General features: G+C 54.9%; 1 protein-coding gene across 5 annotated transcripts; it reads right to left on the bottom strand.

Moving 5' to 3' along the window:
- Positions 1-6: 6 nt before the first annotated feature.
- On the bottom strand, positions 7-14,303 carry CD300LG (CD300 molecule like family member g). 5 transcript variants are annotated; one of them, XM_045189988.3, is made up of 7 exons: positions 14,184-14,303; positions 11,664-11,999; positions 7,937-8,114; positions 7,164-7,276; positions 5,470-5,522; positions 1,804-1,908; positions 7-1,323 (listed from the first exon to the last, which is right to left on the bottom strand). In XM_045189988.3, the coding sequence occupies exons 1-7, from the start codon at positions 14,224-14,226 to the stop codon at positions 1,213-1,215; spliced, it is 939 nt and encodes a 312-aa protein (XP_045045923.2). In that variant the 5' UTR covers positions 14,227-14,303; the 3' UTR covers positions 7-1,212. The 5 variants fall into 5 exon arrangements, with proteins under 5 accessions (XP_045045923.2, XP_045045921.2, XP_045045925.2 ...); XM_045189986.3 differs by having other exon boundaries at positions 8-1,323; positions 1,817-1,908; positions 7,937-8,249; XM_045189990.3 differs by having other exon boundaries at positions 8-1,323; positions 7,937-8,024.
- Positions 14,304-14,719: the final 416 nt, after the last annotated feature.

Genomic DNA, 14,719 nt, shown 5'->3' with positions numbered 1-14,719 from the left:
AAAGCAACAGGAAATAATTACCTAGTGTAAGAGAACAATCACATGGAAGCACATGGATACAATAAAAAAGGTTTGTAAAAACATGCAGAAGTGCTGATATGTTATTTTTATTTATTTTTAGAGAGAGGGCAAGGGAGGGAGAAAGAGAGAGAGAAATCGATGTGTGAGAGAGAAACATTGATAGGCTGCTTCATGTGCGCTCCCGGCCGGGGACCTGGCCTATAACCCCGGCCAGTGCTCCATCTACTGCGCCACACCAGCCAGGGCCCTCCGCCATTAAAGGCACCCGCCAGTCTGTTTCCTACCCTCACCCCGTCACCAGAACCCACCGGCAATTAACCCTTTCTTAACAAAGAACCAGCCACGCTTTTCTCTGTCCCTCCTTCAAAGCCTGGATGAATGCCTGGCTGGGCAGGCAGGTGGGAAAGGCAAATCCTCCCTGCCTTTCAGTGTGTGCCTGCCCTGGGCCTGAACCTGGGCAGGCCCAGGAAAGCCTCCAGCTGGGTCACAGTTTCATGGGCAGAACAGCCCCTGTAGTGACAGGTGGAAGACCCCACACTCCAAATGCAGATTCTAAGCTGGAGGGACCTGGCTGTTCATCAGGCCCAGGGGTTCTCCACCTCAAATCACTAGGCACGTGTTAGAAATGCAGAGTCCTGGGCCCAGCCCTGGGCATGGTTTTGGAAGGTTTTGGTGGAGCCCAGGAGTCACGTTTTTAACCAGCTTCCTGAAAGACTGCTATGCAGGTGGTTCACAGCCACACTTCGAGAAATCAGAACCAATCTAACCTCGGCATACTCTCCTCCTGAGTCTGAGAAGGGAAGGGGAGGAGACCTGGGACTGGAGGGGGAGGAGGGGAGCCTGTTGCTGGGTGCCTAGGCCCAGGGGATTGCCTGCAGTGGACACAGACTCTGACCAGGTCTCCTGAGCCCTGCCTGGCCCTGGGGAGGGCCCAGCAGCTGCACACCTTGCCCAGGCATGTGACCATTTAGGTGAGGCCCCAGTCTCTGATGGAACTGGGAGGCCACCAGGGCAGGCGGACAAAGGCTTCCGGGTCAGGCTGGGGCATGCAGGAGGAGAGCCTGGGGAGCGCGGAGAGAGCCCTGGGGTCTGGTAGGTGGACTCTGAAGCCATGGCAGAAAGCTTATTCCAATGAGCTGAAATCCAGCCATGCAGATTCACGGCAGGCCTGGCCTGGAGGGCATTCTGCGGCTAGACCGAGATGAACACCGAGCGCCTGAGCTCCTCAGACATGTGAAGGGGAGGTCCTAGGCACCCCTCAGCCTCCAGGTCCTGGAACAAGGCTTCCTCTTGCTCTGAAGTCTGTAAAGACAACAGTGGAATTGAAAGCAGAGCCCAGCTGGGGGGTCTCCAAGTAGCTGCTGGGTCCACCCCCAGCCTTTCCCATAGTTCCAGGCCTCTGTCCATTGGAGGGGACACAGGAACTAGTAACATCTCCCCACCATCCCCAGGCTTTGACTCAGCCCCATCCCAAGCCATCCATCCCCTGAAGGAACCTTGGGCCAGGTTCTGGCTTTAGATCTTGGAACCCTGCCAGCCCAGAGCCCTGTAAGCTGTGATTCCCAACAAGCTATTGAAGAACTTTGTGGATGGGGAAAGAGGATGTGAAGTCACGAGCTCTGGCTCCCGAGGGAACTGGCCAGCTGAGGCCTGTGGTTGTGATGGGGTAAGAGGGTGCATGCGGGGAGCAGAGTTTGGGGAGTGGAAGCTGAGGAAAGAGCCTTCCCCCCACGCCTGTGCACTGCCAGAGAGGAGCCAGACCCCAGGGCCCTCTGCCCGCACCTGGCCCAGGTACCCGATCTCCGTGCAGGGGCTGGCGGCAGGCCCAGTGGGGGCTTCGATGGTGTTGATCCCAGCGTACTGTGGGACCTGGCCCTTCCCTGGAGGCTGAGACAGAGACTCAAGTTAGAATGCCCGGCCCTTTCTTGGCAGCAGGGGCAGAGAAGGGAAATGCAGGGGGGAGGGGCCAGGGGAAGAAAGGGGGTTGTGGCATTAGAGTCCTTAGGTTCAATTTCCTAAGTCTCAGTGTGACCTTGGGCAAGCCACCTAACCTCCCTGAGGCTCAGTTTCCTGAGCTGTAAAACGGGGATGAGAATTTTTTCCCTCAAGGTCATAATGACTATTCATGATAGTGTTTTATTATTCAACAACTAGGGACCCCTAGAATGATGCATTTGTTCTCATTATAGTTATGTTGGACACCGCAAAGATTCGGGGAATAACAAACAGCACAGGGAGGAATTCTTCAGAGAGCATCAGTTTGAGTAACCAACCCTTCCTTGATCAAATGAGGAGACCGAGGCCCAGGGAAGAGAGGTGGGTGGTCCAGAGTGAGAGGGGAAGCCCATCTCCTCACTCAGACCCTCCTGCCCCCAGGGGTGCTGAGGTTGGGATGCCAGCCCCCTCCGCTTCCTGCTGCCTTGTCCTAGCAGCTGGGCAGAGCACAGGCTGGAGCTGGCTGAGGCCCTGGACACCGCTGCCCTGTGGTGCCCCAGCCCTGAGTCTTGTGGTTTCATGGGCCCTGAAGCCAAAGAAAGGAGCTACCGTTTTCGGACCCCCACCCCCTGGGGTTGTCTTCTCTCACACTTACCTGTTAGGTGGGAAAACTGAGGCTCAGAGAGGTTATGTAACTTGCCGATGTCACAGTGGCAAGTGGCTAAGCTGGGACTTGTACTCACTGGCCACGCTTTGACCTCAGGCCCGAGCTCTTTTCCTACACCGCTCTGGCAGGGCATGGAGCGTACTTCTCTTGTCTCGGCGCCCTTGCCTGCTAACCGGGCCTCCGGCTCCCATCAATACCCTAGCTTCAGGGGACGGGGCAGAGGTGGGTAAGTCTGAGGGGACAGAGAATAGGGGAAGGAAGAAAGGGGGAAGCTTTTTCACAAATGCTGTCACTCATGGTCCTTGTCCCTCCAGCACTGCCTGTGGTGAGGACATGGCTGACCAGAGGACACCTGAGCGGACTGAGGTCCATTTCCCTTTAACCCCATGTTTACAGCTTTGTGATGGGTTAACACCCAGCCACTGCTGACCACTGACCACCAGCAGCTGCAGATGTGTCACCTACTCAAGGGCGACTGAATTTGAGGAAAGAACCTCACGGGGTAGAGACCAAAGTACACATGTAGGCAGTGGCCTGGGCCCTACCCCATGTCCAGTGCAGGTTCCAGTCTATCATCCATCCCGCCGTCCACCCTGTGGACAACTGGCCTGTTCTAGCAAGCGCGGGGGCGTTTTCTGGGTTGCTGAATACACCAGATATAACTATGGGAGCCCCTGCTTCTAGGCACTAGAAAAATAGCAGAGATGCAGGGAAGCCTGGAGGTGTGAGAGCCGAGTCCGGATCTGATCCCAGCACTCCCAGGTGGGCCATGGGCATCCTGCGTTCACGGACCAAGGATGGTTCTTTCTCCTGCATCTGGGGGAAGAGTCTCAGGCTGAGGAGTTGGCTCCGCTCCTCAACCCCTCGTTCTCCCATGTGGGAGGTGGAGGAGCCCAGGGTTTGCTGCAGGCCCCACAGACTGCAGGGAGCTTCCCCAGTTCCGCCTCTTTCAGGCTGGGTTACTGTGGGCAGGTTACTTACCCTCTCTGAGCCTCTATTTCTTATTCTGTAAGAAAGGGGGAAATGACACCTAGCTGTGTGTACGTTAGTGACATATGTAAAGCCCCTGGCACATAGTAGGTATGCCAGAAAAAGAGGGAAGGGAGAGCTTCTGGCAGTAGCTCTCCTGGGAAGGAAAATGCTGGTCTGACCCCTGATACTTCCCTCTGAGTGTTTACAAAGCCTGGGGCTTTCTGGCAGAGTGAGTGGAGTGTCCTCTTCCCTCTGACCTGAATGTGGGCAAAGACACCCCCCAGCCCTTTCCATTCCACTTTCTGGCTCTGCTAAAATCTACAAGCAGCCAAGGAAAAGCATAAGTTCTGAACTGGTCATGGTCACAGGGTCGTGCCTGTGACCCTCTCAGCAGATCCTGTTCCATCCTTCTCCTAACGAGGGGGCTGCCTGCATCGCCCCCCCACCCCGCCAGCTCCTCCGCCCTCTGGCCCCATGCCCTCCCACAGGGACAGGGGCAGGGGCAGGGGCAGGACCGGTGACCCAGGCAGCCCTTCCAGTGTGTGCTGGACGGCAGCAGAGCAAGGGACACGGCTGGCGCCAGCACTTGCAGCTTCCCTGCGGCCTCCCACAGCAGCATGGGGGTTCCTAGCCTACCCCAGCCCCTCTTCTGGCATTGGGTGGGAGTGAGTCCCAGGATGAATCACCAGGGGGCTGAGCTCTTAAAGTGGCCAGTGACAGCCCCCTGTCCATCTCCTTGACCTTTCCCTCACTCCTGTCAGCCACCTTTGGCATTGTAGAGCTTCCTGAGCCAACAATAGTTGCAGCCTACGCCAAGCCCAGGACACCATTCCCACCTCCACCTCTCCCAAGAGGGATCAGGCCTGAGACTTTTGTCCTCACTGGCACTGGTGGCAGGAAAGAAGGCAATAGTAGCCCCTTTCCTCCCCCCACATGTAAGGGAATTGGAGCAGAGGTATCTCAGTAAACAGCTCAGGGAGGGGGGGTTGGGAGAGGCAGGTGGGGCTTTGGCTTCCTGACCTCATGATTCTGCAGCCCTTTTCTCACGTGGGAAGGGACAGTCTCTCCTGCAGGGCGATGGAAGGGCCCTGGAGCAGGTAGCCTCTGGGCAGATTCCCCTCTCCAGGAAGATGGGCCAGGGTCCCCCATTCCTCCTGCCCCCTGTTCCCCAGAGCACCACCTTCAGCCTGTGTCTCAGAGCCAAGAAAAGCTCAGAGAAAACATTAGAATGTTCTGGAAAGAGGAGAGATGGGAGGTGAGAAACCTGGGTCCTATCCTCTATTTGGGCTACCACACGTGCTGTGTGACCTTGGGCAAGATTTTGACCCTCTCTGGATCTCAGTTTCCTCTTCTGCAAAAGCAGACTAGAGCTTGTAGCTGTCCTGTCCTGGTGTGCCAGCAGAATCCCCAGGGGGCAGTGTTTAAAGCTCAGGTTCCTGGGTCCCACCCCCAGAGGTTTGCTTGGGAGAGTGTATTTCTAACACCACCTGTCCACCAACCACAGGCATTCTGAAAAGGGTTGTGTGCCAAACTTAGAGGAAGGCTGTGCTAGATGATCTCAGAAGCCCACTCTGGGTCCAGCTCTGATCTTCTCTGGTATAAAAGAGGGATGGGAGGAGGGTGCTGGGCCAGGGGAAGGATCCTGCCTGGACCCTGATGGGAAGTCAGGGTGAGGAGGGAGGCCGTCAGCTCACAGTCTGAAGGGCTGGTCCTGGGGCTCACGGATTTCCTGGAGGAGGGAAGCAATCCCTGCCTTGAGATCAGCCCTGGAGGACCAGGTAGGGAGATGCAGAGGCAGAACCCAGGAGTCCTGACTTCTAAGCCTTCAGGGTCTGAGGGTCCAAGCTTGGACTTTGGCCCGCCTCCTGTCTTACCAAGTGTGAGTGGTGGACCTTCTCATTCCTCTGAGTCTCCGTGGCCAGTTGAACTGAAAGAGACCAGAAGGAGCACCTTGAGGCCTGGAGTAGCTGGGAGTAGCCTGCAGCTTCTCCCACAGAGAAGGACTGGCCCCCCTGCAGCTTCGAGCAGGGGCTTCCTTGAGGGAGTTAGCAGACCAATTGGGCAACAAAGCCCCTACTAGACCAGCCCTTTGGCAATGACCTGGCCTTCTGAGATCAGTACACGGAAATCCCCTCCTGTGGGCCAGAAACTGACCGGGCAAGCAAAGCTCTCGGTGCTAAAGTCGTTGCTTCCTACATCTCAGTGTGCGTGCAGGGTCCCAGGAAACATGACTGAAATACAGACTCTAATGCATTAGGTTGGCCTTGGGGCTGTGTGTCTGCTTGCTGGGGACCACAATTTGAGAGGCAGACGCTAAGAGGATCTGAGGCCATGGCCAGGAATGCTCCCACGCTGCTTCCTGCTCCTTCCCGACTCCCCTGTGGGGATCTGGGGATGTGGGCAAAGCTGACGTTCTTCCTGGAGCCGCTCGGGGAGGAGTGGGAGCCCGGCCCAGGATGTCCCATGGTCATCGGCATGGGGGACAGCACTGCCAGTTTGCAAAGTGCTTCCCTACACAACTTCCTGGCTCCACGGCTTCCCACACAGGGCGAGCTGCTTAGCCCCCTGTGCCTCAGTTTCTTCCCCTGTATAACAGGGGTGCTTGTGACAAGTAGCTCCTGACTGCACAGCATCCAGGAGATCAGAGGAGGTAAAAGCAATACACGGGTGGAGGTGGAAGAGGGCATAAGGGGATAAATGACAATGGAAAAAATACAATAAAAATGCACTATTAAAAAAATAAATCATGCGTACTTACCTTGAAGAAAAGAAAAAGGCAATACAAGCCACACGTGGCAGCTCCTGTTACTTTATCACCTGTGCTGCCCAGCACAGCAGCCATGAGCCACACACGGTCATTGGACCCAGGAGATGTGACTTCTCCCGATTATACGGTTTCAAAGACTCAGTAGGAAAAAAAGGAATGTAGAATACGATGTCATTTCTATTTTATATCGTTTCCATGTTGAAGTGATCATGTTTTGGTTATATCGTGTTAAAGTCTATGATTAAAATGAACTTCACTACCTTCGTTTTACTTTTCTCCATGTGCCTAAGAGAGAATTGTAAGTGACATATGTGGCTCATGTTCTATTTCTGTTGGCACATATCTGTGACCTGGAGAAGCCGGGGCTCAGGGAAGTTGGATGATTTTCCTGAGACTACACAGCTGAGAAAGTGGTAGACCTGGCACCCGAAGCCAAAGCCGCAAAAGAAGCTGAGCACCTCTGGAGACCCCACGGCCACAATGTCCATCATGCTCAAGTTCAAGTCCTCAGTCCCACCTTCCCCCTACCGTCAGTCCTCACACAAGAAGCTGGGCCTGCAGATGCTGCACATGGATTCTCTGGAATCTACAGGGAGAGAAGTGACTGAGGTGCCCAGATGGAGGGAAGCAAGCCGAGAGCCCTCTGCTGTCCCTTTGGTTCCCTCAGGAGGGAGGAGCAGACACGCTGAGCCACATGGCTTCTCCTAGGTGGTGGTGGAGGACTGCAGGTCTCAGCGAGGTCTTAGCGTGGTCCCCTGCTGGCCGAGAGTCTGCAACCCACCCCCATCAACCTTTGCTCACCTTTCTTCCTCCACTGGAGTATGTACCTGCCGAGGGCACACAGCCCTGAAGTCAGCAGAAGGGCCAGCAGCACCAGGACCGGCGCCAAGATGCGGACCATCGTGGGGCACACCCTGCAGAAGGCACCCAGCGGCTGTCACCAGATACCAGCAGCATGCTGTGCACCACGACATTCTTATTCTGAGTCCCAGCCATGTCCCTTGTCTCTCCCAAGGAGATCAGAGGGCACCAGGGACCAAACCTCTAGTCAGCCCCAAAGGACAGGACCCCAGTCCCCACTGCCGACCTCAGGCGACACTTTCAGCCAGGTCTGTGCTTGTTAGCAGTCACCTGGGTGCCCGTAACTGAGTGCGGTTAGGTACGAATCCCCAGAAACCAACCCTTCAGGTGAGGACTCCAGTTGGGTAGGAAAAATTTTTTTGTTCCATATTTTCGTGCTTGGCACAGAGCCTAGTGCAAAGTGTACAGGCAAGAGCTCCTGAACTGGGGTGGCTTCAGCTCCTGAAGCTGGGGCGGGGAGAGAGGTAGACCCTTCTCTCCCGGTGGGCCTGCGTTTCCAGGGCAACAGGGCTACTGGCCCAAGGACCCTGCAGAGGGGAGGAAGGGGGGGTGCAGCTGAATCTGCCCTCGGGGGAGATTCAAGCTATGGCCATGACACCAGGAACAGGAGCTATGTTCTCCCGGAGAGAGGAGTGTAAGGTTCTTTTAGGTTATTTGCTCAAAGGCCCCTTATGGTTGGGCCTGAAAGGTGACCTTGATCACCTGGGGCTCACCTGGACTTGGAGCTGCTGCTGCTGTTGGGGAGCAGACTGGTATCTTTGGCCGGGGTGGAGTCCAGGTGTGGGGGTGGGCCCGAGGTCCCTGAGTGAGGAGAAGTTGCTTTGTGAGGAGAGGTCTCTTCATACGGAGAGGTCCCAGCATGTGGCGAGGTCCCTGCACGTGGAGGGGTCCCTGCATGTGGAGGGGTTCCTGTGTACAGAGACGTTCCTGTGTGCTCAGACGGGGCTGTCCCTGTGAGCGGAGAGGCCTCGGCCTCTGTCTTCCCCCGCTTGGCCGTGGTGACTCTCGGGTGGACACCAGGAAAAGCTACAAGTCCAAAAGCAATGCCTCAGTGCCTTCCCTGACCCTTGAATCCCAGCTTCTCCAGACCTCTGAACCTTGACCCCTGAACCCTCTCCACCCCGGGACCAGCTTTTCAGAATACCCCCAGGTAAAGGACAGCCCAGGAAGCCAACAGAGGCCCAGATAAAGCCCTTTTGAGCGAGCAAGCCCTATCTCAGGCATGCCCCCGACCCATGCCACTCTCAGCCCCCTTTCCTGCCCGCAGCCCGTTCTCTGTGTGGAGGCTCACACCCCGCTCCCGCCTCCATGACCCATTCCAGTGACCACTGGGTAGATGGCTTCCTGCTGTCCCCCACGGTCCTGGCCTCACCTGGAAGTCCTCATGCCAACGTCACATGCCCACCCCTGCCACCTATGTGCGTGTCAGTGGACCTTGACCTCCTTCCATAGCCATGGGGCCGACAGGGCAGGCGGACAGATCCAGAGGTCAGGGCAAAAGGCCCAGCCTCTCCTGCTCATCCCTTAGACCCCGCGTTGAATACACAGGAGCTCTGCCAGCAGGCTGGGTCTGCTTCCCGGCTCTGTTGCCTCCTATGTGACCTTGAGTGAGCGACCTAGCCCTGCTGAACGTCTCAGTCCTCAGAGGGCAACCCAGCGCCCAGGCGGTGGGGGCCCACAGTGTCTTCACCAGGCAGGCGCTCACTGGGTGTTTCTCTACAAAGGGGCAGAAGAGGGGCAGGAAAACCATTCACTCACTCCGTGCTGGGGGTTGAGTTTGCCAAGCTTTGGCCTTGGGCTGGAGGCTTGTAGCAAGAGGCTGGACAGAAGGGGAGGGGGAGGGAGGACAGCAGGGAGCTAGAGGAAAGGGAAGCCTGGTCTCAGGGAGGCAGGGATCACTGCTCCGAGCCAAATTTCCTGTCTTGGGAGCAGCCAGCAGCACCCCCTTCTCCCTGCACCCTCATTTCCTCTCAGAGCATCCTGTCTTCTCCCCTCAGCCACTCGGGAGCCGCTACAGCTGGTAGGTAGAGTCCAGCGGATTGCTGTCTTTTCCCTCCTGCAGGGCCCTCGGCCTCCCGCTTAGCTCAGACCATCAGCTTCCCTTGTCCCCCACCTGCCCACTGGCTTCTTTCCATGCTACCCTTAAGACCAATGCCAGTTTTGTCTCTAAAATATATGTTGGATCCCATCGCTTTCTGTGGTAGAACAGTCAGTGGCTCCCCACTCCCCCTAAGCTGATGTTCAAACCTTTTCTCGTGTCTTTCAAGGCCCTTTAAACTCAGACATAACCCACTTTGCTGACTTCACCTCTTCCCCCTCCCGTGCTACCGCCCTACGGAGGTGCCTGCAGCCCCAGCCCAGCGAGCCTCCTGCCTCCTCCAGGCCTTCGGCGTGATTTTCCTCTGTGTGCCGTGCCTTTCCATCTCTACCCGACACGCTTCTCTCTGTCCTTCAAGTGCTGGCTCAGAAGTCAAGTCCTCTACCACACGTTCCCTGGAAGGAGCAAATCCTTCGTCCTTTGCGTACCCTATGCCTGTCACCAGTGACGCTAACACAGTTTGTGGCAATAACTTGTTTACATGGCCTCCCCACTAGGTGAAGACTCCTCCAGGGCAAAACGCCCAGCCTCCGTGCCCAGCCCAGAGGGCAGAAACCTTGTGTGGCCACCTCCCTGGGCCCACCGGGCTCCCCGGCTCCCCGCAGTCACCTCCTTTCTGACTTCCGGGCCGTCCTGGCCTTTCTTCCTTCCCCGTCATTTCTTAATTCTAATCCAGGTCTCTGGTTTTTCTCAGTAAATGATCAACTCTTCTGCAGATGAAGAGTATTTTTCTTTCCTTTCCTTTCCAATATTTACGCTCCTTCACCTTGTCCTATTTGATGGCCTAGTGCTTCCAGGTCAGGAATTTGAGCGATGCCAGCGGCCACCCGTGTCTTGCTTGCTCTGACCCCCCTACAAGTTCTTCTAATGCGTCACCACACGCTGTGGGCCGCAGACACACTCACGCTGGCTTGTGAGAGCTAATTTTAGCCTTTCGGGAATTTTGTGAGCTGGTTGTTAAACCGTTGGTGGCCAGAGATTGGCCATGGCAGGGGCAGTTACGCGACAGCAATGAACAAACACTCCAAGCCGTGGCTTTGCCAGCCCGTTGTTTAACAGCCGCCAGCAAACCTCTGACAGAAGCCTTCGTTATTTTCAACATCTCACCTGTCATCGGAGAGAGGCCAGCAGGCTCCGATACAGGAGGACAATACAATGATGCATGTGTTATACACAAATGCATATAAAGGAGGGTAAGAAGAAAAACAGGAGAGCCTCAAATACGGGGAAAAATTGATCACACCGGGTAAAAATGAGGTCTGAATACTAAAATTACGAGAATCTCATAAATAATGGAGAATAGGCTCGATGTGGGTTTGACGCTGCTGTTACTATTTGGTGAGAGTGTCTTTTTTCCCCCTGAATTAAAACAAAGTCCCATGGCTGATGGGGATCTGCCAATGGGGATGGGCTTGGGATGGGACGGTTCCCAGCTCTGGGGCCAGGACGGGGAAAGAGCAGACGCTAAGCCAGAAATGACCTGCTTTTGAAACCTGGCCCTGCCACTTCCTGCCATGACACCCTGGGCAAGTCATTTCATCTCTCAGAGCCTCAGCTGCCCCATCTGTGAAATGCGGTACAAAGGCCTACCTCACCCTTACTGACCCTCAGACTGGGGCTGCCCACTCCCCTGAGAGCTTTCTGGCCTTTCCCCCCACAGCTCAGCAGGTCCACGTGGGGTTCCGGGCACCCAGAGAGGTGCTCCACCCCCAGCCCGAGCCCCAAGGCTCCAGCCCCAGCCTCCTGATGTCCCCGAGCTAAACAAGCCCCTCTGCGGCTGGTTCCCGAGAACTCCCACACCTGTCCATGGGACTTCAAGATCTGGGGAAGAGGAGGTGAGGAGGAAGAGCCGAGGCCACGGCAGCTGAGGTAAGTGTGGCTGTGGCTTGAGTGAACTGTGCAGTGGGTCTGGGATGCAGTGATTAAAGGCCCGGCCTGAGGAACCCTCCGGAATCCCTCTGACTCCTGGGAGGAAGGGCATCTTTTCTATTCTGTGGGAGGTCCACATTGTCCCCAGCTCACGGCAACCTCTCTCCCACATCCGAGCAGCGAGGAAGGGGGCGGGTCTGGGTCTCATGCTGCTCTGCCACCTACTAGTGGTTTGATCTCTGGCAGCAAGAGTGAAAGAGCAGCTGAGGCTTATGCGGCAGCACCTGTGGCCCAAACGCTGCCACGCCTTTGACCTGTGTGACCTCACTGGGTCCTAGAGACAACCCTCCTCCTTGAGGCATTCTGCCCTTCGTGTTGGGGAAACTGGGTCCACTGCTGACTGCCTACCCACCCCTCTCTCTTCCCCACTGCCCCTCCCACCCTCCAGCCAGGGAAGGAGGGACATTTGTTACCTGGAACGACGATCAGAGTGACCAGGAGAGTCTCATCAAAGCCCAGTATTTTGACGCCACACCAGTATTGTCCCGAGTCCTCCAGGGTGAGCTCCCTCAGGGTCACATTGAACCTGAGCTCCTGGGGGCTGTCTTGGATGGACACCCTGCCCCGTCTACTCTCCTGGCCATCTGCTTTTGTGTAGATAATGTCAGAGCAGCGGGTGAATAAGGTCCCGGTCTTCCTGCACCAATATTTCTGGTGGTTCCTCAGCTTCTCCCCATAGGTGCACTGTAGGGACACAGTGTCACCTTCGAGTCCTCTGATCTTCTCCGGGCCCATCAGGGCTCCACAGCCTGAAACCACAGCAGAAGTGGGGGTTGGAATTCCCTGGATTCAAGCACCAGGGTCAAAACCAGTAGGTTTTTCTCAGCCACCCCTTTGTGGGGGCAGCCCTGTCAGAGCTGGCACTCCCCACTCCCACTAGGCGACCTTGGGACAGGGCTGTTGAAATAAATATAATTCTATATCATTGTTTCCCTAACCCGGGCATGTTAAAGGTTGTGGGCAGGGAAGCTCTAGGTTCAGACAGCCTGGAGCTGGAATCCCAGCATTGCCACTTAGTGGCTGTGTGACCTTGGGAAAGTTGCTTGACTTCTCTGGGCCTCTGAGTTTTCTCATCTATGGGTGATGATGATGTCCTATTTCATTTCTTTTTGTTGAAAAGAATTATTTTTATTGATAGACATAATAACTTAAAGGTGCACATTTGTTTATCCACAAAATCCCCTGTCTTCCCTGACTGGTGTGGTTCAGTTGGTTGGGTGTTGTACCCCAAAGCGAAGGGTCACCAGTTCAATTCCTGGTCAGGACACAGGCCTGGGTTGTGGGATTGGTCCTCACTAGGGGCATGTGCGAGAAGCAACTGATCGATGTTTCTCTCCCTCTCTTTCTCTCTACCTTTCCCTTTCTCTGAAAGTAAATACATAAAATCTTAAAAAAAAAAAACCAACCCCAAACCCTTTCTGTCTGTAGAGTCTGTGGAAACCCTCAGCCTCCTGATCTGTTACAATGAGCTGCTCCAGCTGGAGTTCGGAGAGGCGCTGTTGCAGCTGAGACTCAGCGAGTGCTGCTGCCTCTGGAAAGTCCCCACACCACGCAGGGCAGTGCTAAGTGAGGACTTGGTCCTGGACAGCTGCGTTTTGGGGTAACTAGCCCCCTGCTGAAATGCGATGGGGCGGCGTGGCGGCTTCCTTCCTCATTCGGACTTTGGGAGTCTTCCTGGTGCCTAACTAGTGGCCGTGTTAGTGACTGGAGATCCGGATTTAAAAATGGGCCTCCAGAAAAACAACAAATGAAGAGGCGGGATACAAAAGTATATATACTGAATTATCTGTTTTGTTATTTTTTAAGGAAAAAACCCTTTTAATGTTCACCCACAGCCAATCTATTCACACTGGGTATCTTCGTCGGTGACATGTTTGCTTCTCTGCAAGAAGCACTTTGTCATTTGCTCTTTTTAAGACATTCTTTTATTTTTAATTTTTCAATTACAGTTTACATTCAATATTATTTTTCACACATATCAGTGCTACTGCATGATGGTTAGACAATCATATGCTTTACGAAGTGTCCCCCCTGCCGTTTCCGGTCCCCACCTGACACCATGCATAGGTATTACACCCTACAGTTATTACGGCGTTATTGGGCTTCATTCCCTGTGAGGTACTGTACTTCCCTGTGACTGCTTTGTACCTACCAATCTGTAGTTCTCAGTCCCTTCACCTTTTCCACACGCCGGGTTTGTTTTGCTCTTCAGATTCCACATATACGTGAAATCCTATGGTGTTTGTCTTTCTCTGACGGGCTTATTTCACGTAGCATAACACCCTCTAGGTCCACCCAGGCTATTGTAAATGCTAAGATTTCATTCTCATTTGATTTAAGATGCTATCCTATGTAAGATACATTATAATTTTATATACTACTAAAAAATTGTCAGTTGAATGGACATCACTTACAAGATGCATCCTGAGTTTTGATGTTAAAAGGTTAAAAAAAAAAAAGCAAGTCTGTGAATTGATAAAACAGAATAATTCTTTACCTCCCAGGGTTGTTGTGAGCGGTATAGCAGAAGGTCAAAAAAAAAATTGCTGAGTCTAGGGTGGCACCGCAAAGGGGATGTCTTGTCTGCCTCCAGGCTTGGCACAGAGCAGGAAAATAGGAGAGAGGCAAAGCTTCCCTCAAAGCCACACTACTACGAAGAAGCTGGAACCCCTAGGTCTGGGACAGCACCTGCCCTGGGTTTCCAAACCGGTAAGTGTTGGCCCCTGGTGGGGTTGGGCTAGGGGGGGAGCGGGCTGAGGAGGCTCAGAACCACCGAGGTTGGGCGAAGCCTGGAAGGATCAGGCAGGGCGACCTCACTGCCACAGGCAGGAAAGGAAATGTTTGCTCGGGAGACCCTCTTCCTGCAGACCCACGAGCGAATGAGCTTGGGCCCGAGCCCCACATTCCTCCACTCCTCCCTCTGCCCCTCTCACCTGGGAGCACGAGGCAGCCCCACAGCAGGACGAGGGGCCTCATGGCAGGCACCGGACGCGCAGGAGCACGCACACACCGGGAATGGGAGCGCCTCTGGGGGCTTTCACTTCCTCCAGAAGAACGAGATCAGGAAGGCAGAGGAGGGGCCCTGTGGGTCACTAGGCCGCCCAGCCCAGGGTGACGCCTCTGCCATTCCCTTTACTTACCTCTCCCCGCCCGAAAAACCCCACGCGAGCACTTCTCCCCAGCCCGTGCTCCCTGCAGGAGGTCTTAACCATGGCCACAGGGGGACATCCGAGGGGGAGGGTCTGTGTCTAGGAGTCAGGGAGTCCATGGACTGGGGTGGGAAAGACTTGCCCTAACCTTTACATGTATCATTCCTTCTATTGTGAGTGCTAGCAGCACCTGTGACTTTGTCACCCATAAAAATCACAGACATTAGCACATCAAGTTGTCACCGATCGCTCAAAATAATCACGTACGCTCCTCGCTGCCTAGAAATCTTTAGTTATTAGACTTGCCACTAAAGCTGGTT

The sequence above is a fragment of the Desmodus rotundus genome, chromosome 9 (assembly GCF_022682495.2).
Source record: "Desmodus rotundus isolate HL8 chromosome 9, HLdesRot8A.1, whole genome shotgun sequence".
NCBI classification, from domain to species: Eukaryota; Metazoa; Chordata; class Mammalia; order Chiroptera; family Phyllostomidae; genus Desmodus; species Desmodus rotundus.
The sequence above is the reverse complement of the archived record's forward strand: the minus strand, read 5'-3'. Positions and strand labels throughout refer to the sequence as shown.